This window comes from Bolinopsis microptera, chromosome 1 (assembly GCF_026151205.1).
Source record: "Bolinopsis microptera isolate Bmic1 chromosome 1, MBARI_Bmic_1.0, whole genome shotgun sequence".
Taxonomy (NCBI): Eukaryota; Metazoa; Ctenophora; class Tentaculata; order Lobata; family Bolinopsidae; genus Bolinopsis; species Bolinopsis microptera.
The window spans coordinates 12,721,370-12,744,329 of record NC_087072.1 but is presented as its reverse complement, the minus strand read 5'-3'; the positions used below and the strand labels follow the sequence as shown (position 1 = coordinate 12,744,329).

At 38.9% G+C, this 22,960-nt stretch overlaps 2 protein-coding genes across 2 annotated transcripts in view; one reads left to right on the top strand and one right to left on the bottom strand.

The window, feature by feature from the left end:
• The window catches only part of LOC134822277 (dynein axonemal heavy chain 5-like), a 92,563-nt gene that overhangs the window by 26,935 nt on the left and 42,668 nt on the right, over positions 1-22,960 (bottom strand). Inside the window, exons 18-46 of the mRNA XM_063833185.1 lie at positions 21,129-21,236; positions 20,867-20,965; positions 20,614-20,716; positions 20,067-20,184; positions 19,649-19,745; positions 19,348-19,443; positions 19,004-19,113; positions 18,421-18,649; positions 17,796-17,934; positions 17,451-17,577; positions 17,195-17,309; positions 16,930-17,101; positions 16,135-16,245; positions 15,511-15,635; positions 15,173-15,410; positions 14,859-14,993; positions 14,353-14,500; positions 13,909-14,149; positions 7,642-7,743; positions 7,217-7,314; positions 6,809-6,962; positions 6,276-6,439; positions 6,029-6,131; positions 5,114-5,243; positions 3,865-4,078; positions 3,566-3,716; positions 2,223-2,355; positions 1,882-2,001; positions 283-381 (exon numbers count right to left, since the gene is read on the bottom strand). Coding sequence (XP_063689255.1) covers positions 283-381; positions 1,882-2,001; positions 2,223-2,355; positions 3,566-3,716; positions 3,865-4,078; positions 5,114-5,243; positions 6,029-6,131; positions 6,276-6,439; positions 6,809-6,962; positions 7,217-7,314; positions 7,642-7,743; positions 13,909-14,149; positions 14,353-14,500; positions 14,859-14,993; positions 15,173-15,410; positions 15,511-15,635; positions 16,135-16,245; positions 16,930-17,101; positions 17,195-17,309; positions 17,451-17,577; positions 17,796-17,934; positions 18,421-18,649; positions 19,004-19,113; positions 19,348-19,443; positions 19,649-19,745; positions 20,067-20,184; positions 20,614-20,716; positions 20,867-20,965; positions 21,129-21,236 — 3,979 coding nt within the window. The remainder of the gene's footprint in view (positions 1-282; positions 382-1,881; positions 2,002-2,222; positions 2,356-3,565; positions 3,717-3,864; positions 4,079-5,113; positions 5,244-6,028; positions 6,132-6,275; positions 6,440-6,808; positions 6,963-7,216; positions 7,315-7,641; positions 7,744-13,908; positions 14,150-14,352; positions 14,501-14,858; positions 14,994-15,172; positions 15,411-15,510; positions 15,636-16,134; positions 16,246-16,929; positions 17,102-17,194; positions 17,310-17,450; positions 17,578-17,795; positions 17,935-18,420; positions 18,650-19,003; positions 19,114-19,347; positions 19,444-19,648; positions 19,746-20,066; positions 20,185-20,613; positions 20,717-20,866; positions 20,966-21,128; positions 21,237-22,960) is intronic.
• On the top strand, positions 8,859-13,008 carry LOC134823123 (trace amine-associated receptor 8b-like). The gene is made up of 6 exons (XM_063834471.1): positions 8,859-8,959; positions 9,221-9,359; positions 10,072-10,226; positions 10,651-10,774; positions 11,677-11,774; positions 12,708-13,008. The coding sequence occupies exons 1-6, from the start codon at positions 8,859-8,861 to the stop codon at positions 13,006-13,008; spliced, it is 918 nt and encodes a 305-aa protein (XP_063690541.1).

Below are 22,960 nucleotides of genomic sequence, written 5' to 3'. Positions count from 1 at the left end.
TTCTGCCTAGGCCCCCTAGCCCCCCGCCTAGGCCCCTGTGTATATTAATGGGGTCCTCGTGTGACCCATGGCTAACTCTAGGAATGTGTAAACCCAATTTAAAGCGTCTTAAACTAAGCAAATTTTTGAATTTTGTACAAACATTAATATAATTTAAACATGGCTCATGGCTGAGGTAAGTCTAGTTATTACAAGATCTTGAAATTATAATTATCTTCAAAATAAAGTATAATTTTCGGTCTGATTTTCATTGTAGTTGGTACTCGGTATAACATTGTTTACCTTTGTAGATCTTTCCTAATCCTCTGTAATCCATCTGATCGGAACAGTTGAACACCACAACAAACTTCCCCAGAGCTTTGCCCATATCTTTGGTTGTCTCTGAAATGATGTTACAATAACCTTTATATATTTTTAATATCATCAGTTGAACTGCAGTATATCTCTCACAATTTTCGCCGAAATTCGTGTTAAAGTTGATGTTGTGATGTCAGTAAAATGGCAACAGATATATGTATATATATTTTAATACTTTCAACACTACTATATAACAAATTATTTGAGGATGACTGTTAAGGTATATTTTACCGACATTTGAAGTCAAGGCGTTGTTTTACTGATAGTTGTGGCTGACTAACAATATATTATATATATATATACATATCGTCTCGCTTTATATACTGTAAATATCGTCAGTTGAACTGCTTTGACTGTACCTGCTAGGAGTCGGTTCTATTTTAGTGCGTCAATGTGTTGATGGAGCATTAGGTAAATGGACTTGTTGGCCAACTCCTGCGCATTTAATGGCACAACCTCTGATGTGCTGGTTCTATAAATAATCTGAATGAGCAAGGTGACAAACACGAAGATATTGATAACTTAATCTTGCTTCCACGACGTTAAAGCAATATAATGGCGTAGGTAGATTGAAGTTTTATTTGATAGCTGTTCACAACAACTCATTTCCAGGTATTCCAACTAATGGGTGACACCCATCAATGTCATGTCACACCACCAGCATACTTATTGCCATGAACTGCACGAGATATTTCAATAGCCCCACTCCCCCTCACTCATCCCGTTGTCATGTTTTATGATCATATTATAGGAGTTCTAGCATATCCAGATAAGATGTTATGTTCAATACTTTATTGTCTTTTGAACAATACAGATAAACCCACATTTCGATTATTTCGAACAATTGAATTATCGCGAGGTTACTTTCTGAAGTCACTTAGGATTTTAAGTATCACTATTATTATCACTACATAATATATACATGTATACCATGCTCGCAAAGAAGCCGGCCTCTTAATTTAGAACTTTTGATATAGTTCCGATGTGTTTTGTTGAGATTCAATTTCCATAAACATAATATATTGACAAACTTTAAACTAATACCCATTAAAAATCCTGTAGTCGAAAAGTGGCCCCATCGGCTGCGATAGTCTTAAAGTTACAATTTAACTCCTGAGCAACGTGGGCTCTTGGGCAGTATAGTAATTAGACCACAAACGATTCTAAACAAAAAATGCCTGGCAAGGTTGAACATAACAAACTTCTAATAACCTTTATTGTAATTTCATGAACTAAAAATAAACGTGGGAGAGGGCGCAAGTTTGTTATTAACACGTGAAACCACGTGACAGCAATCACTTTGGATCGTTCTCCAATCAAATCCAAACATTCCCACCACAACAAAAACCTGTTCCAGTACCTCACTATTCCCCACAAGCTCTTTCCCACGTAGTATTTCGCACATGGTCGAGTTAATAAAACGATTGAGGTTATACAGTTCCAATCTGTTAATAGTTATAGAAGGCCAGATGGGCAGTTCCTATATGGTTCGGGTTGTTAATGTTATTTTAAAAGTTGACTCACCAGTTTTACCAGTACCGGCTGGACCGGCAGGGGCTGCTCCCATGCTCATGCCAAGAGCTTGAGCTAAAGTAATGTAGCATCTGTCAGTGAGAGGAGTTATCACCAGTCTTTCTGTACAGCCTAGAGTGGGAGGGTGTTGCAGGGGGGGGGGGGGGGTAGAGGATCGTTATAGCACGGGGGGGGGGGGGGGGGGGTACAGGATCGTTATAGCACAAAGGGAGACCTTCAAAGTTTACAATACAAAACACAGAATCTGTCTAAAAGTAATATTTCGGGTTTCATTCGGTTTATAATCAGTAAATTGAGATGAAATGAGTTTGTTACTGAATACATCTTCTTACCCAGGAACTCGTTTTGGTAAACAAAGTCGACGTTAGTGATGCTGATTTCACATTTATCCACGTCATCCTTGAAGTAGAAGCGGCTCTGTTTCAACCACTCGAAATCGTGTGCATACTTTACATTCTTTTTGTGCTGAAGGTATGGTGGTATGTTGAGACCAATAATAAGTTAAATTATTTCTTGAAATCAATATGTCGAATCTTGAACAATCTATAACCTTTAGAAGGGCGTAAATAATTGCGATTGTGTCGCGACAATCGGCTTCACACATCCCACTTATCATATTACTAAACTCAGTTAATTTCTGTGCGATCCTATCCGACAAAATCACATGACCTAGATCGAGATCGGTAACCCTAGAAGTCATGACATGTTCTGCTTTTAGCATATCTGCCGCTAATTTATATCTTAACTAATAAGTTATGATATCGTCTTGTTTTGGTTAAGAACAGAATCTCGGACAGTATCTTAACGAGATGTGATCGTGAATTTGCCCTCCGCAAATCACATGTCAAAATATAATGAGATTTTGATCCCCCGACATTATCTGATATGATGCTCTTTAATCATCAATTCATCTGTCGCAAGTCAAAAAAGCGCCGGATTCGGTTCCAGACAGTATGGGCACTGACAAGTTGAAAGCTCATTTAGTTTTACTTGACCAATTACTCCGCTCAGTTGCTCAAATCCGATCAATGTATTTGTCAAGGAATTTATTGGCAGCCAAATTTGAATATTTTTGAAGTTCTGATTTTTTAACTCTGACAATTTAGTTACAAATTAACTGATACTATATAGGTTCTTAATTTATTTTCAGTCAAAGATTTTACTTCTTGCGTATAATAAGGAGACATTTAAGTAAAGGATATGACCAGAGGATCATTTCATGAGACGCAATTCTTTATAACAACAATTCACAACGGTGGATTTCTTCCAAAAGTTATGCGGGAAGTTTGTGCTCAGAAATCCTGCATCAAAGTCATACTCTTAAAGAAATATCAAAAAAGCCCTGGACTTTGTGTCCGGGCGATTTTAATGGCCGTGAAGTTGATTGACACGGTGTGACGTCATTTCACAAGACCGTTTTAGTGACTTTAGGTGGCTCAAAGAAATATAATATTGCTATAATAGTCCGCGTGTGGAGGCATACTATTTGTGATTTCAGTACAGGGCATCCTGTTCAAGTTCTGAAGTACAGGTACTTGGCAGGTAATGCGCTCTCCACGTCCTAATTTGATAACAAACTACTTACCAGCTGAAATACAGGTGCAGGTACTTACCAGCTGAAATACAGGTACAGGAACTTACTAGCTGAAAGTGAAATACAGGTACAAGTACTTACCAGCTCCTCAAATATGTCGTGCTGATGTACGTGGATGGTAATGAGAGTTTCGAACTTAGTTCTCTGTACTCGAGTCAGGTTGGTGGTTGTTTGGGCGATCAGCTCGTTCAACTGCTCGCTGAACAACTGCTTAGTCGCTCCCATTATTTTCCTGAAGGTTTTAAGTTTATTATTATTTTCTTATGTGTTGTTATAGTGCCTGCGTTTTAAAGTGTAATCATAACGCTGACTGCTTTTGATAAAACCAAGTTTAAACTGTGAAAGAATGCCATTGGTACCCCCCCCAACCAAGTTTAAACCTGTCATATTTAGCGGTTTTGAGGGCCTCCTCTGATTTCTTAGTCCACAAGAGCTGGAGCCCCAACAGGCCCACTTGAGCTGGGTAAGTGTTGAAGAACTCCAGGAACACAAAGCTGCTGGCCTCGTTTATAGCCATGGCCGCAGTTCTGATAACAGTGTGTAAACTCTGCTGGGCCATCTTCAGGAGACTTGCCAGCCAGATCTCTACGTTACCTGTAAATTAAAAACATTTTAAATCCGTTAGGTTAACTCTCTGTTAGACCCTATTGGGAGGTATTTAACGAGAGCAGAACCCATTAGGTTCATTTACTCTCGTGCTTTTTTTCTGACACGTTTGTAAGTAACATGGCTGTTAAATTCGCCAAATTTTCGCCAAAAAATACGGCGCATTTAGTGTTCTCCAAAAATACGCAAATAATTCGCTAATTTAATAATTCAAGTTTTAATTTTTAGGGCTGTTAAATTCGCCAAGAAATGCGCGGAGAATTCGGTAAAAATGCGGCTGTGGGAACACACAGCATTCTCGGCAATTTTCAGAGAAAAATTCGTATGCGAATTTAATTCGAATAATCGTTTAGTATTGGTAAATAACCCTGTCCAATACGCGCTATTTATTAGAGTGCTGGCACTTGATCTTCAAACATACCCTTAACTGAGTCAACATACTATCCGAGTAACTGGTATAATTCACGCGTCGTTGCTTCATGTGTCAAATAAAGTGGCTCTCATAAAATTATCGTTTAGTATTGGTAAATAACCCCGTAAAATACGCGCTATTTATTAGAGTGCTGGCACTTGATCTTCAAACATTCCCTTAACTGAGTCAATATACTATACGAGTAACTGGTATAATTCACGCGTCGTTGCTTCATGTGTCAAATAAAGTGGCTCTCATAAAATTGAATTTGAAACTTTTAACTTTCAGTTATGCAGACGCAGTGGTAGATGTTTTCAAGTTTTCAAACATTTATGTGCATTTAGTCTGAGTTACAACTTGAAATAGAGTTGCTTGTGACCGACAAAATAGATCGAAACAAAGTGATTCGCTATATCAGGCACCCCGCATCATTTATACTTATTCGATTGACGCACAATTTGGAAGTGAAATCGAAACTTACCCTGCGCCATGACAGGTTTGGAAGTGAAAGTGAAACTCACCCTTCGCCATGATGTGAAAGTGAAACTTACCCTGCGCCATGAAGTGAAAGTGAGACTTACCCTGCGCCATGAAGTGAAAGTGAAACTTACCCTGCGCCATGACGGGTTTGTCCAGTTCGATCGTCTCCTCCTCTTTAGAAACGATAGCCGTTATCTTTTCATAATCCTTTTCGTGGAATTTGACACTCTTTGTGTTGTCGAATACGCTTAGTAGATGTGCCTGAAACCGGAACATCAGATGAAATGAGAATATTTTGTACATCAGAACAGTTTTTACTGGCTCATTACTATTGGCAGCAATAAGCACGACTGCCCAGAGTTACCATGACAAATATCATCAAATAGATGAAATTGCAATTTTTCATTTTGTTCATTTGAGTTATTCCGTTGAGTCATTATTTCTGTGCGGAGCTTTATTTCGTTCATCGATCGTAGGGACAACTGTTGTAGCTAAAGTCAATTTTATTCATTTCACAACTCTCCGTCGAACACAAACAGATTCGAACTACGTAGACCGGGGGCAGCATATTCTCAGTGGAACCAACACCACTGCAAGGCAGTGGGTAGATTGGAACCAACTACCTGTCGTAAAGGGGTGAACGATCTTGCCGTTAAGTTCAATCTTTATTCTTTAACTTTTAAATAATCACTTTGCTTAACCCGCTCTTGACAGCTCTCCGTCGAACAAAAACAGATTCGAATTAATTTTAACAATTAATGAAATTTGATTAATTTGATTTTGAAACTTCCCTGTTTTCAAAGTAACTGAATGTGGGGTACCTACAATCCAAACTCCCAAACTTTATGCAATGGTAGGTGTTTAACTTGTCAGGGGGGGGGGGGGGTTTTAAAGAATCTTCAAACCCCGCTCTTTAATAAAGATGAGCTCGCTCAAATCTGTTTTAGAGATTGCAAGTTATCAAAGTTAAAATGTTAGCTTTTAACATTTCCCCGATCTTACTTTTTGTTCCATACACTTTGTTCTGTACATCATGTACACTATACCTGTATAGTGTGAGGGTCCGAAGCCTGTCCCAAGATCTCCAAGAGAGCTGGGTCTGATACGAAGAAGAATCTCGGGAATAAGAGTCGTTTCTTCTCTAAGTATCTGAGAGAGAGAGAGTTAGGGTGGTTAGACAGCCAATTCTGATCGTTAACTCTGTACACTCAATCGGTATGGCTTTGAACTTTAAAATCTGCGTTTTCAAATCTAACGTTCCATAAGACAAATGTCATAAAATATCTGACTGACCCGGAGAGAGACTTCTGGCAGAGTTCCAGCTGCTCAAGTAGGTGAGGGAGGAGCTGTCCCAACATCTCGTCCCCAACACAACAGCTCACAACACTTGGTGTCTCGTGAGCTCGCGTCATGATCTTCACCCAGCTCTTGTCTATACTCTGGAACCTTTTTGCTTCCTGTACAGAAAACCACCGTTTTTACACGTGTACAGGTCCAGTGATTGAGCTACCAGCCAGCCATTAGCGTTTTTGATATGACGCACGCCCAAAGTAAAACGCTATTGTCTAAGTGAAAATATTTCTTCATAAGCAGACTTTATTTTTGGACCGTTACTTTTGCTCTTCAGTTCAATCACGCTGATTATAGCCATAGAATTTCAAAATTGACAAATTTTCTCTCCATTTTTAGTGCGAATTCTAATCGTAGCAGTGCGTAACAGTGAGTTGTATCTTACTCGTCCAAGTAGAGTTCCCTTCGCTGTGATTTGAAAATCCAAACCACCCACCTTTATGACATCTAATAAATGATGTAACTGTGTACCGTACCTTTGGAAGCTGTTTAGCGATGTCGCCTCCCACGAACACAGCCTCAAGGTAGATCCAGAGGTTTTGAACGGACATCCAACTCTCAATGATATCAGTTGAAGAAGAGAGCTGGGTAACCCACTTGTGGATGCTCTTCTTAAATGGTGCGTTGTATCTTGGGAAAAGGTTCTTGTGAGAAATTACATGTTATTGAGTTATTTGACTTCAAGGTAAACTATTTAGAGAGAGAGAGAGGGAGAGAACTATTTAGTATTTAAGCTTTGATAAAAGGCGATTTTCTGTGGGCGCTTTATATGTTTGATTAAAGTCAATAACAGTCAGTCTAAAGACCCTCTTATTAAAAAGAGGCAGCTAAAACCCACCACCACCCAATACCAACACTACCACCAACAGCCAATGTAAACGAACCTGTTGCTCATTAGAGAGCCCAGCATCATAAGACTATCCTCCATTTTTGACACGATATCTGACACTTGTTGACCTTTAAGCAGTAGCTCTCCCCGGTTCTGGTTGGAGTTAAAAGTGTTGAGAGTGGGGGGGGGGAGAGAGAGAGAGAGAGAGAGAGAGAGAGAGAGAGAGAGAGAGAGAGGGAGGGAGGGAGAGCAGAATTGCATCGTCACTCTCAGTTCTCACGGCACGTCACGACACGCGTGAGGCGAGAGCACGGTGATCATGCGCCTTGACATGATCGATATCTTCAAACAAAATAACTAATCAAACATAAGAGTTTACTGTTTGTTTGATCCACGTGCCCGATGGGATGCTATTGTTAATTATTTTCAACATCATTGTTGATGATCGTTCGTGTGTTTTTATTTTTCATTTTTATTTACCTTAAACAGAGAGAAAGTCAGCTCCTCGTGGTTCCACTCGCTTATAACCATTTTTAATTTAGCTTCGATGTCTTTTTCTTTCACAGCAGAGATGCATATATCCTGAAAGTAACGTTTTGAGTAAATATTCAATTTTTTCCTCATTTTGAATCTTGAATGATATTGAACCGTAGAGTTGCATTAAATATATGAACATATAAGATGAACTTGATTGTTATCATAATTCTCATCTTCTTCTTTATTAGGATATAGTAAAGATGACAGGGTACACTACATCCTTTACATTCCCGGACTACACCACCAGTAACCCAGATTACCTTTTAGAGAGGCTAATACAGGTAGATAGTAATAACAGTGCTCACAATTTCTACTTTTAATACATTCTTTATCCTAATCTATTCATTTATCTATCCAATATTTTACGCAGTTTATAAACCGAAAATAAGCATGTATTGGAAATATTTCAGAAAAATACCCATCTTCTACAAACTATATTTAACCTACAGTAAAATCAACCTATCCAGTCCGCAGTAACCACTGGTAACCACCAGTAACCATGGTAACCACCCATAACTCCACAGGGTCTGTACATTGGTATCATGACGATCCTAGCAGTGGGAGGTAACGGGCTGATAATCTTCATAGGAACAGCTAACCACAGTATACTCAGCAATGTCTCAACACTGCTCATTTTCGTTCTGTGTATGAGCCATTTCCTCCAGGGTATAGGTAAGAAACTTTCCTTTCTGTTAATCCGTCAAGAGTTAAAAGAAAATATTTTCATGTGTCCAAATATTCTGTAGCTCCGTTATAATATGCGGCTTTAAAATCTTTAAATGCCTAAAATTGAAGTGCCTAAAATTTAAAATTTCTTTCCAATTAAATCACTTGGTGGACATGCGCCGTGTTGGCTTGTTATAGTTAGCCTATACTAACTTGATTTTGTAAGTGTAAAAGTTAGCATTTCTGATCACTTGAGATGGGAAGACTGGCCCGAACGAACAGCTCCTTGAATCTCTGACTTTAGAATCGAGATGGGGAGGAGTCCTAACTCTCCTCACGTCCGTAAATGGAGTTTTCTTTGTATCATATATGATTATAATGTTCATTGTATTTCAGGTAACATGTTGTGGATAACACTGAGTCTGATGACCGGCTCCTGGCTGGGAGGAGCTGAGGGGTATTGGTGCAAGCTCTCGGCTGCTTTCCCAAACTACATGGTCCACGTGGCCTACCTGCTGCTAGCACTCATTTCAATCGAGTGCTGCTACGCTATCTCTAGACCTTTTAAATACCGCATCTACATGTCTTTTAAGAAGTGAGTTCATTTCTATAGTAACCCTAGTAACTTTGCTCATGCTCATTGGGTAGTCTTTTCTGACCAGTATTTAGGGATACTCGAATTTAGGCTTATTTTCGGGTAAATGGTTCAAACTTCAAAGATATGGACGTCATTAGTTTTTACTAAAAGCCCATTATTTCACGATATTTAAAGTGAAGCTTATTTCCCCGGTAAATAATTCGTAGAAAGGGATATTCAGACTATTTAAACTTATAACTAAAAACTTATGATTTTCAGCGTTTCGCTGGGTGTGGCCTGCTGCTTGCTGCTCCCAATTCCCGTAAACACAGTCATATTCATCGAGATGGACGTTCACTTCAGTAGCTACCAGGGCCAGTGTATCCAAGTGTGGGACCCCGCTAACCAGAGCCACAAGGTATGGAACATTTCGCTACATTTGAATAGGGACCAAGTTACTGATTGGGTACCAAATTGGGACCAAGATACTAATAGGGGATCAAATTGGGACCAAGTTACTGGTTGGGGACCAAATTGGGACCAAGTTACTGATTGGGGACCAAATTGGGACCAAGTTACTAATTGGGGACCAAATTGGGACAAAGTTACTGACTGTGGACCAAATTGGGGCCAAGTTACTAATTGGGGACCAAATTGGGACCAGGTTACTGACTGTGGACCAAATTGGGGCCAAGTTACTAATTGGGGACCAAATTTGGACCAAGTTACTGATTGTGAACCAAATTGGGACCAAATTGGGACCAAATTGGGACCAAGTTACTGACTGTAGACCAAATTGGGGCCAAGTTACTGATTGGGGACCAAATTGGGAACAAATTTGGACCAAGTTACTGATTGTGAACCAAATTTGGACCAAGTTACTGACTGTAGACCAAATTGGGGCCAAGTTACTGATTGGGGACCAAATTGGGACCAAGTTAATAATTGGGACCAAATTTGGAACAAGTTACTGATTGTGAACCAAATTGGGACCAAGTTGTTGCCAGTAAACTCACTGGCGAGGCACTTAAATTATGAATATTATGAACTGTATATTGAGCAATATTTATAGTAGTACTAGTAGTCAACTTATCTTTTGTATCTGCAATTTTAACAGTTTACCATTTCAGATTTACATGCTAATGATGTTTATCCCATTTGCGATAATCCCCATGTTTGTTATGGTGGTGTCGTATCTCCTGATATTTAACGCAGTCTCGGCACGTCAAAGTGTCGTCTGTCCCACCTACACCAACAACAACCAGCTAAAATCTGAACTCAGAAAGTGAGTTACTAACTTTCTAACTTTCTAACTTTCTAACTTTCTAACTTTCTAACATTCCCGTTCATGAAAGTGAGTTACTAACTTCCTAACATTCTAACATCCCCGTAACATCCCCGTAACATTCCCGTAACATTCCCGTTCATGATCACGGGAGATTGCCCATTTTCCATAACCAAATAGCAAACCATCAGTTTAATATCCTAGGCTATAAACTGAAATGCGTATGGTTACTCGGTTTATTCCATTTTAAGTGCTTCTTTGCGTCAAAGATCTTCAACTAATTTGGATTTGAAGTGAGAAACTTCGTTGAAGAATTTCAACGTAGTTCAATTTAAGAGTGCGATTTAATGATCGAAATTAAAAGCCGATCCCATACTTATGCAAGACTTGGATATTAAATGTAACCATCTGTTATAACCCTCAGGGAGTTTAAGGTGAGTTGGAAGATTGCCAAGATGGCTCTGATAATGATATTCTGTTTTGTGATAACCTGGTTACCAAACTGTATCCTCTCCCTCGCCTTCATGTTCCGGCCTGATGCTCTTAAGGTACGTGGACACTGTTTTTAATTTCATTATCTAGTCTGGGTCAGATTGCTTCATCAAGTCTTCTCGCAAATTCCATACACATTTTTAAACGCGTATTACAATTATAAAACGTTGAATTGCCTTAAGTTGGGTTTCCAAAGAATGATACTGAAAGTTAAATTTACCAAATTTAACGATTCACCCATCACGTTACCACATGTCACCTGCAAGTAGAAGCTGCCTGATCAGAAGTCATTACTCACTTTAATAACGCTCCATCTCACCATTATCTCATACCCTCGTTATAGCATTGCTGCTCAAAGTAGCTTAACAGGTGACAGGAATTGAGGAATTAGTGCGCTGCAACTAATTTTCATAAGCCAATTTGGAAAATGTAACCCCATTGCATGAGTCGGTTACATGGCAAATACCTTGCTGGCCGCTAACCACGTTATCGTGAGTGATAATGGCAGATCTATTATGTATTAGTTCCTAATATAAAGGAGGGGTGAAGCATTCACGAGACACATTATACTGACAGTTACAAGTAGCGGGGATTCAGCTATTTAGCGTGCGTTGAACAGGTGATTAAAAGCACACGTGCGTCAACATGATTTACGAGCTAACATTTGACAGGATAACCATTTCGCAATTTATAATCTCTCGAACAACCGCTTCACCATATATATATAATTTGTCAATATTATCTCATCTTATCATGAATTCACTGAAGTTTAATGTAAAATGCAGTTCACGATCAACTATTACTAAGTCATCTTATAACTTCTAAAAACCATAATACTCATTTTGACTGAAGACGATTTACACATGTATTTTGAAAGCTCCTGCTAAAACAACTTTTCGTATCGTTATATGTTTTAAACAAATCCCCCTCCAAGTAAGTAATCAGTTAACCTCCGCAGGCAATACCCATGTGGCTGATAGACGTGTCAGGCTGGCTTTACTACGTATCCCCCGCAATCGACCCCGTTATCTACACTCTCAGAAACCAATCTCTCAGGTGGGTTCAAATATAGTAACCATAGTAACCATAGTAACCATAGTAACCATAGTAACCATAGTAACCATAGTAACCATAGTAACCATAGTAACCATAGTAACCCGCAATCGACCCTGTTATCTACACATTCAACTCTTGACTTTCTTAGAATGATTGGAGAAGTTGAATCGTTTCTCAGAAATTAATCTCTGAATCTCTCGGGTGGGTTCAAACATCTCGAGATCAGTCAATCTTAAGTTGTTACCAGATGTCAATCTTAAGTTTTAATAAACTTGAAGTTAGCGATATAGCAACTCTCAAGGTGGCTTTAACAGACAGTTTAAGTTTAGCTACTAACAATCTACCAGGAATGCGACCTCTTTATTATATAGACGGAGATTTGGTGCAAAATGATTATTTTGACAGTTGTCAAAGGTATATGAGCGCTTATTGCGACAGATTCTTGCTCTGGTGCTGTCACAGTATAAGAACAGAGTGCAGTTTCCATCGTGACCTCTTGCCATAGAGAAGAATTTCAAAATATTTCATTTTTGTGTTTCATGAAGGCATGTAGCAGTCCTGTAGTATGCAAGACTTGGAGTAGAGGCGTTTAATCTTAATGTTTATGGGTCGATTAAAGATACCGAAAATGGTTATGAAATGGTTATGAAATTGTTATAAAATGGTTAAGAAATGGTTATGAAATGGTTATGAAATGGTTATGAAATGGTTATGAAATGGTTATGAAATGGTTATGAAATGGTTATGAAATGGTTATGAAATGGTTAAGAAATGGTTATGAAATTGTTATGAAATGGTTATCATTATGAACCCTATTTCCTTTAATAAACATGATGAAGGCTTCTTATTTTCTAACTTCTAATATCCGATCTTCTCTAGATCCAGTTTTTCTTTAACAAGTAACTGTGCGGCTAACGCTCCCTTCTGATTCAGGTACAGTATCAGAAGACTAATAACAGGACCGTGTCTGAACATCATGCACCTCTCTAAGAACGTGTGCCACAGCTCCATGAGTGAGCCCACACGCCTCACCTCCTACCGGCCCTCTATCCGACCCTGTCACACCAGCTCCAGGGTAAACTCTCTTAACGACAACCTGCTCTTCAGACCCAGAATAGAGCTCTGCAAGCTGCAGCCCAACAACGAGCCAGATGACAGGAGGTTCAGCATGCCTCAGAACTTTTATAACAGGAGCTCAACCCGGGCCACTTTCAACTCAACTGCAGTACTGTGAGGATTAGAGGACGGTGATCCCCCGACATTTGTGATGAGAGAAGTAAGCTTGTAGAAAATTATGCAGCAAATTTATCGAATGAGGCAAGGAGAGAAGTAGAAGACTAGATTACTTTGCCTGGAGAAGAGGAACGTGAATAAGGAACACATTTAAGAATTAGATAGATTCGTTGGGAAAATTAAGACTAAAGACTCGAACAATAAGACTTGATATTGGTAATGAGGAGCGAAATGTGGCAGCCGATTCAAGTGGACTCTGAGAAGAATTGGAATAGATTTAGCTGTGGTTAAATAATAGTTCCATTTACGCCTCGATTGTTTTAGATGTTCAGAATCTCACCAATTGTCCACAAAAAGTTTATTGGACTAAAATTTGAACCTCTATTTCTAAAGTAGACACAGCTCTTAAACATTTTGTAGCATAATATGATGCCAGTAAAAATTAATTGAGTTATTTATTAGTGACCATTTTAACTACTCTTTGACAGATTTCGACAAGTATATCGTCAAAAGAAAGTTGTTATTACGTTATTTGTTTTATGTTAAATTATCTGATTCATTCGTGTATATTGTATATTAATGACTGCTGTACATTTCCGCTAAAAATATGTCCCTTTCTTCTCTATCATAGTATATCTATCTATCTTATATAATACATTAGTAATCTCATATTTAGCATAATTTAGCACAACTCTCCTTTCTTTGAATGAGAGTGCTATACGGAGATCCACTACTTCGATAATTGACAGTAACAACTAACCGTAGATACTTTAGTTGCTATATTTAACCATAGTAACCATAGTAACCATAGTAACCATAGTAACCATAGTAACCATAGTAACCATAGTAACCATAGTAACCATAGTAACCATAGTAACCATAGTAACCATAGTAACCTTACCTCAATGTCCTCCTTAAACTGAAGTAGAGGCGCCTCCATGATATTTCTCAGCATGAAAGTATCTGACTCAAAGTCGAAGGTGTGTCCGGTTAGTACTGATATCCGTTCCCAATGTCTAGCTTTCAGAGCCTTGTTTGTCATTAGCTCCAGAAGAGGGCAAGTTTCGTTGAAGTCGTCTATCTTTTGCTTGAGAGCGTTGTAAGCTGGCCAGTCCTTCAGTGCTCGCGGCAACTTGCGGCATCTGGAGGAAGGATATTATTGTAGCTTAGCAAATGTTTCATAGCACACTTATTTAAGGGTGGAATAAAATATAAGCAATTCCGCTAGTTTATTCTGTGAGTATTTAGAAGGGAGAAAGTTGTTGTGTGTAATATGTTACCGCGACACTCATATATAAGTCACTCTGCACTAAGACTAACTGCAATAAAAAAGTTTGGTATTAACCTGTTCTGGAAGTCATTGAGTTCGTCATTTATCTTCTCAATATCAATATCTAGCCAGAGGATATCGTAGTAGCCGTTAACCGTATCAATGACCGTGTTGTACAGTGTATAGAGTTTCTGGAGCAAATTCAGCTCTTTCTTCATCTTGCCTAAACAGGAGAGTCGTATATAGAATTTTAAGATTTACGCTACATTTCGATAAAGATCGATTAAACTTCAAAGTACTCGTAGACAGGAAGGGAGTGTCAAATAAACCCTTACGTGGTTACGTGGGAACTGAAAATAGCGATTTCTTCGAGACTTCTTGTCACTTGACAGGTGTTGTAATTATGAACAAAATAACCGGTGAAGCAGAGAAGTAGATTTAAATTTCATCAGAGAATTGTCCAAGAGTCCCACTCCAGGTTTAGGTGCACATTTGGCCGATCATAAAAGAAAAAATCACAAAAATAATAATAATCATGCTGTGTAATTTATCTATTAATAAAGAAATAAAGTATTTGGTACCTAAGATGGGGTATTCCTTAACGGGAAGTCCGAACAAGCCCTCCCCGCTGCTGTACGTGTCGTACTTTCTCCACAGGTCATCAAACGTAGATTGGAATATGGTGAGTCTCACACTAGCCTCCTCTGGTGCCAGACCTGGAGGGTAGTAACCATAGTAACCATGGTAACCATAGTAACCTTAGTAACCTTAGTAACCTTAGTAACCTTAGTAACCATAGTGTAGTGAGTGAAGATGTGGGACAAACTAGGTAAACCCTTTGGGCAGCGATAAAAAATAACGTCCAACAATCAAGAGAACAAATTTCGCCTCTTACCAGTAACCATGGGACCGTTAAGATCGTAGTCTTTAGCGAAGTTTTCCACCTCTGTTTTGAAATTAACGACATTTACCAGCAGTGTTTTCTTGAAGGTGGGCTGAATGTCCACGAGATGGGTCTGTACCTCTCCGCCCTGACTGAGAACCTTTTCCCAGGCATACCTCAGAGTATCCACCCTCTCTGCCTCCTCCTTCAATAGTGGTAACTCGAACTTGTTCAACATCGCGTACGAGTCCTGGAGTGAAGGTAGGTTAAACCAGCTTTTAGATCAGCTACCAATTTACTATTTTTCTAAGCTAACTCTTATTCCTAACGACCATGAGATTGGTCTTTACCTCGATTGGGCCGATGACCATGTCGATCTCAATCTCCTTACTCCGGATCTTAGCAAGAGCTGCCATACTATCCCTCACATCATCTAAATCACTGATAGGACGGCTAAGTTTCTTGCTCAGTTCCTCTGTGGTTATTAGAGGTTATTAGAGAGTTAGAGGTTATTGTTATCAGATAAAAAAGGTTAAGAAATATCAAATAACGGAGTAGTTCGCTGTTTATTAGTCTCATGATTGAAATACTGATATCTGGATATTATCCGGTTGGAAGAGACAAGGACAAGTGAAACAAGGAAGTTAGGAGTAAGGGCAAATTTTCGGCGTCAACGCCATCTTCAGGCTCAAATTATTTCTTATACAGTAGTGTTGAAAGTATTAAAATTTTAATACTTTCAACACTACTGTATAAGAAATAATTTGAGCCTGAAGATGGCGTTGACGCCGAAAATTTGCCCTTACTCCTAACTTCCTTGTTTCACTTGTCCTTGTCTCTTCCAACCGGATAATATCCAGATATCAGATAAAAAAGGGATTGGAGAATGAATATTGTCAATTGTTTACTGTTTATCAATCAGTTCATTCTTTAAAACAATAAATGGTTGATTATGCTCGAAGCTGCACACTCACCGACAAGCTCAAATATTTCCTTCATTCGATTTCTGTATTTCCTGTTCGCCAAACTACCGTATAAGAGTTTCCACCCTTTAGCTTCTGCTATCAGCGCTTCTTTCAGTACAACTGAGAGTTGTTGAAATTTACGATTTGATAAATAATCATAGCGTCTGCATTACGATTAACTTCACGAATTATCTGCCTTTTGCAACATTAGTGACAAGACAAACTTGACAATCCCTCTCATGCTTGTCTCAGAGCAAGCAAGGTGACCAGAAACTTGATGCGCAATTTGCTAAATTTGACAGTTTGATATAATTTAAAGGATCGCCACAGTTTCTTGTGCTGATGGTTTGGAAAGGAGCTCTCTCTCTCTCTCTCTCTCTATCTATCTCTCTCTCTCTCTCTCTCTCTCTCTCTCTCTCTCTCTCTCTCTCTCTCTCTCTCTCTCTCTCTCTCTCTCTATCTCTCTCTCTCTCTCTCTCTCTCTCACTCTCTCTCTCTCTCTCTCTCTCTCTCTCTCTCTCTCTCTCTCTCTCTCTCTCTCTCTCTCTCTCTCTCTCTCTCTCTCTCTCTCTCTCTCTCTCTCTCTCTCTCTCTCTCTCTCTCTCTCTCTCACTCTGGACAGCCAAACACCAGTCCACATAAATTAAACTAGATAGCCGAAATTAAGTCTATTTTCCTTATTTTTGTTAAACTAAAGACTAAAAAGTCTAGACACCAGACAAATATTGTGAAATATCGAACCACTTCGTCTTGGACTCAATTTCAACGTAATATTAATAATTAAACTTATCCCCCGCCACACACCAGATTCAAGAGCGATAGCACCAACTGGAATGGTCTCCGGTATATCAGCTATCTGGTCTATCTCTGTCTCGTACTGCAGGATCATCCCCTCAAACTCCCCTAAACTAGGGTCCTGAGTTAGGAACTCCTGCTCCACCTTCTCCTGGTCAGTGTCCCATAAAGCGTGGTATGGCTGAAAACAGCGTTGTTAATTGAGGCAAACGCTGGATAAAATATACTCTAGAATTAATGGTTAATGAATTTCTGCCTTATATTTAGGTGAAACCTTGAACTGCTCGAGAGCTTTGCTGATTTCAGATTTGGTGGCGTTGATAGCCGTGCTGAGAAGACTAGCCATCTTGGAGATATCCTTGTTTTCACTGATGCTCTTGAAATATGTCCTGCACAGAAGAGACATGTTAATGAAAACTCAGTGGTATTGTTTACAAGAAGTAACATTCGGTGATGGAGGGTTAACAAGTCTGTTACAAAAATTAAAAACAAGTCTGCTTTTTTGAGTTATGGACAATAGAATATCGGACCTGGCAGCGTCAGGTTTGGTGGAAGGAGCAGTAACCACGGTGATTCTGGGAGACTTTGTATCAGGAACAGGGTTGCTGGGTCCCGGATCAGGTGGTTCTATATCCTTCTGTCCCCATTGTAATATACCTAGATTGAGGGATGTTTATTAGAATACAGCGTGATTGAAAAAGAATGTCGGATTTTCAAAATGACAGTTTGGACTTTGGAGTTATATTTCTTTTGTAGAGTACTTCAGGAAACCTAATATGTGCGGTGATAACTTCTTCTAAAGAACTTCAAAAGCCCATCAGATAATACAGAACTACATTATATCATAACTTAAGAAGAAGATATCAGGTGTGTACATCGGCTGACGTTGAGTATTAGTCGGATGCTTGTGTTGAGTCCTTGTTGTATTTCGTCCAGCCCCGGTAACATGACTATTGCTGGTATGGAGAGGACTATGTCCGCCTTGAAGAGAGGAGTTTCTGATTTCCTGCTTCCCTAAATATCGGAGAGTTATTTATTAATGCTTTTCATACAAGTTAAAACAAAGTCTTCATGTTATGGAGCTAGCGTTTGGACTGGATTTTACCCGCTTAAAATATTCCCATCACGATACACAATTTACTCAATAAATGTAATAGATTTGTAGTGTTGTAATTAGTTTAGTATGATGTAATGATCATTTCTAAACGATATGACTAGACAAGCGATTTGCAATGAGCACATGTTTTTAAACATGTGCTCCCAACAGTTTAAAAACAATCCCAAAGGTTTTACAGTTCATTTAACATTATGTCATTTAACATTATGTGATTAAGTATGATGTAATGCAGCGAAATTCACTTGCAAATTTTAGCCTCAAACTAGTCAGATTTTAATAAAGCTAAACGCTCCAAATCTGTCCTCCTCACAATCAACCCAAGTCTAGGTCACAAATCATTAAATCAAAATATGACGCAAATATCCACAGAGCGATGATCTAACCTGTGCGGGAGTAACTTCGTACATATGCAGAGAAGACACTTGGACCCTCTTTTTCAGGGTCTCTAGAGTACTCCTTGTAGCCCGGAGTATGGCTTCCAGGTTCCTATGTTGGAAAGTGCTCCTCAGCTCCTTAGCTTCCTCTTCAAGACTCTCCCTCAGGAGCCGTTTCCTTAATCTGCTCCTTGCCCCGGGCCTCTGGTCTTCCTCCGATTCTGGTAGCCCTCTTACTCTGAGGAAGAGGTGTTTTATCATTACTGAGGGTGTGATCAACACTTCAATATTCATCTTAAAACATTATCAATTATTCGTTAGTAAAGTAAGTAAGATTCCTCCTCTCCTTATATTACCCTCTAGCGGCTTGGTTTACCACTTTTAGCGGTTGTAGGAGGTGTGGGAGTATGTAATGTGTATAGCTAATGTATAGTTAATGTATAGTTAAGTAAGATTCCTCCTCTCCTTACCCTCTAGCACTGTAGCGGCTTGGTTTACCACTTTTAGCGGTTGTAGGAGGTGTGGGAGTATGTAATGTGTATAGCTAATGTATAGTTAATGTATAGTTAAGTAAGATTCCTCCTCTCCTTACCCTCTAGCACTGTAGCGGCTTGGTTTACCACTTTTAGCGGTTGTAGGAGGTGTGGGAGTTCTGGAGCTACTAGGTCGCGTTTCTTCGTCCTGAATCTCGTCCGTTAACTGCTAGATTCACAAAGTTTCAATTTGGAAGAATATACGGAGCTGGCAGCTCATTATTTTAAAAGTGTTTTGAGTTTTTGACTACTATTACAATTTCCCTCTTCAAATTTAGCCTAGCCCTGTGCTTCAACAACAAAGCAGTCATAAGTTGTAATTATGTGCTACAAGTCCAAGTTCATTAAAAATCTTGGGAAAATTGTTAATCTTATTGTTAATGTTAGTTCACAAATTACTCACTGGGTAACTCATCATCATGTCTATAAGTTCATTTGTAGCTTTCTCGACTTGTTTGCTTTTCAACTCTAATTGTATTGCAGCCATGTTGCAAACACTCTGAAGAAGGTAGTGTTAAAAACATTCTCGTACATTACGTATATATAGTACGTGTCCTATCGTGGGATTTTAACCGTTTTTACTTTAACTCGACCCCTTTATTAAAGTCATCAATATATGACCTGCCCTACACAGTACACAATAACTATTAAACTTCAAGGAACGTAGCAGCGACCATTATTAGATGATATCCTAGAAAACTGACCTCTGTTCTAGAGAGAAACTGTTCCACACTCCAAGCAGTTTGGTCAGGAAGTTCACAGAGCAATGTCTGCCCCATCTCTTTCAAAACTGAGTCTATCCTGTGCAGTAGAATATGTTAGAGTAGTGCAAATAATTACATGGTTATTACGGTTATATTACGGTTATATTACGGTTATTACGGTTATTACGGTTATATTACGGTTATATTACGGTTATTACGGTTATTACGGTTATATTACGGTTATTACGGTTATATTACGGTTATTACGGTTATTACGGTTATATTACGGTTATATTCAGAGATCAGATTGGAATAAGAAGCATAAAATATAACCCCTACCCTACAATAAATACACACATAAAAGTGAGTATTTAACTTTTCAAGAGAAATGTTGGGAAAAAGTTTTACTGTTCAGTACCTGAAAGTGCACAGATCGTTTATTCGGTTGATAAGAAGTTCCAACTTTCTCATCTCCCTGGTGATTCTGCCGACATAAGACTCCATGTTAATGCTACTCCACGTTAACATAGTTAGTCCTGGGGAGATGAGGGATTAACACGTACGAGGGTCAGCCGGATGAAGCAACTAGTTCTTAGTGTCTAACAAACTAAAACATAACAATTCGAACGTCTTAGCAACGAACTCATGACAATAGTCGCCCACCCCCAATAGTTAATGTATTCTCACCAGTTCTGATATAGTCCTCTACGTATGCAATGTGTATAGTTAATTTATAGTTAATGTATAGTTAATGTATTAATGTATAGTTAATGTATAATTAATGTATAGTTAATGTATAGTTAATGTATAGTTAACGTATTCTGACCAGGTCTGATATAGTCCTCTACGTATGCAATGTGTATAGTTAATTTATAGTTAATGTATAGTTAATGTATTAATGTATGGTTAATGTATAATTAATGTATAGTTAATGTATAGTTAATGTATAGTTAACGTATTCTGACCAGGTCTGATATAGTCCTCTACGTAGGTAATGTGTGGCTGCATCAGGGGGATGAAGCTGGACGGAATTAGTCCCGTTATTCTCTTCCACTCGTTCAACATCGACTGAGGGGATAATATTTAACACGTGAAGACGAATGAGCCGGGAAAAGAAAATCTCGCGATGATTATTATTCGGAAAAGACATTATTTGTGATACAAAAAATAACAGTAACGAAATAATTAAACCATAAATAAATTTAAAATAATGCTTACGTTGAGAAGGGAATAGCTGGCTTTGATGGATGCCTTTTTCTGTTTGATAAGAAGTGCGGTGGAAGGAATGTCCTGTCCCATTCTCTCCATGCAATCTACCTGTTAACGTGTTAACATGTTAATGTCCAGTACGCCATATTTATATTTTCAAGGCTTCTGGACATCAATTTTAGCGTATTAATTAATAGGTCCGCTTCATTAGCACAACGTTCATGTTTGATTAATAAAGCAGATATGAAAGATAAGTAAGGCATATGAATACCTCTCTAACGAGTTCCAGGATAGAGGGGTCGAAGTTGACGTAAAGAACACCAGTGTCAGGGTGCCTCACCAACAGAGAGGAGTTCAAACCGGACTTGATGACGTCTATCTGAAGGAATGTAATTGTGTTGTCATTAATATATAAATAACTTAAATAACTATAAACTATCACTATAAACTAATAACATTGTCTTCATAATTTTGAAAAATGCAGTTATTTAAGAGTTGTTTTTGTCGGTCGATTGCTTGGCCGGCTAAGTATTTCGCTAAGTATTTCGGCTAATTACTTATATGAGGCATAATTGTATCTTCATATTAATGAATAGAAAAGCTAGACTTGCGGCACCTGCATAATCTATGACACAAAAGAGACACAAAAGAGACACAACAAGACGTTGGAGCATTTGTTATGAAGCAGCGGATTTATTTCCGTGCACAATAGCCTATCTATGTCGATAGAACAGATCTTCATTGTTTTTATTTTATCATCAGCAATGTATGACTGGGAGAAATGGTGGAAGAATGGTTCAACCCGTCGCTTGACACACAGTCACCAAAATAGATGCAAGATGGGAAGTCCGTATTGTTTATCACCTATTCTGTTTCGTTGATATGCTGTTATTGTTGCTCAGATAGTTTCTTTTTAGCAAACGCAAATGTGGTTTGATTTTTGTTGAACTGGACAAATTTCCAATCCTCAGATGGCCGCATGAAATGTTACCACAGTCCCATATATAGGTTTTAAAATTCCCATATTATGTAAGTGTTAAAATGCGGTTACCCGCTTCTATTGAAAACGCATTACGGTTAATCATAATGTGACTAAACTTATTGTTTCAGTTGCAAAATCAGGCGAAATTACAATGATTAACATGACAATGGAACACGAAGCCGACAAGGCGATATTAATTGTTAGTGGATTGATTATGATTCTTGGGGCAGCCAGCAATGCTTTGTCTTTTTATTACTTCTGGCAAGTTAAACCAAACCCTCGACGAAGACGAAACACTAGCACTTCAACCAGGCACCTCTTCAAGATCCTCAACTGCTTTGATCTGCTGATATGTGCCGCTAGTCTATGTCTGTTCATCACAATGTTGTCATCTTCTCGATATATGGAAGACACGTTTCAGCATGTGTTGCGACATTTGTTTCGGTCAACCTTTTTGCTGTCAGTAGGATTTACATACTTTGTAACATGCCTGCTTGCTGTCAGGAGAGCAATCAACCTAACCTGGCCCATTTATATGGTCAAGAAGAAGGCATTGCACAGAGCAATAGTAACTTTCATTTGTGTCATGGTCACATTGGAGGTTATCTATTTAGCTAACCATTTTCAAGAAACAATCGAGCAGGAAAAAGTTGCTTCCGCACATCCTTCCCAAATAATACAAGGCGCGGTTCTCTCATCTTTATTCATCGTCATAATTTCTGCAAGTATATATACCTTCGCAACACTCCGCAAATCATACACCCAAGACCACCACAAACTGACGAGGTATGCCACCGTGACTGTCGGCATATTGTCGGTCATTTTTTGTGCCTGCAACATCGGGCCTCTTTTCGTCCTTGCAACGTTGAAATTTGTGGATTATAAAGATGATATAAAGAACTTCTGCCAGCATGTGTTAGTGCCACTGAACTCTGCTCTAAATCCAATAGTTTACTTCACCAGACGTGCTGAGATGAGATCCTTCCTCATTGACACGTGGGGGAGACTCTGCAAGACTGGGCCACAAGACGAAGAGGACGACGGAGATGATGATGATGATCTCGAAAGCAGGAGATTTTCTCTTCACGAGTTGCAACGGAGGGGAACAAAGATAACGATAC

What these genes read in the sequence shown, in the direction of transcription:
- LOC134823123 (XM_063834471.1), top strand. Translation starts at nt 8,859, where the DNA reads ATGGTCCACGTGGCCTACCTGCTGCTAGCACTCATTTCAATCGAGTGC. An exon ending in CTAAAATCTGAACTCAGAAA is followed by an intron (nt 10,227 to 10,650) that starts GTGAGTTACTAA and finishes TATAACCCTCAG; the next exon opens with GGAGTTTAAGGTGAGTTGGA. An exon ending in CTCAGAAACCAATCTCTCAG is followed by an intron (nt 11,775 to 12,707) that starts GTGGGTTCAAAT and finishes CTTCTGATTCAG; the next exon opens with GTACAGTATCAGAAGACTAA.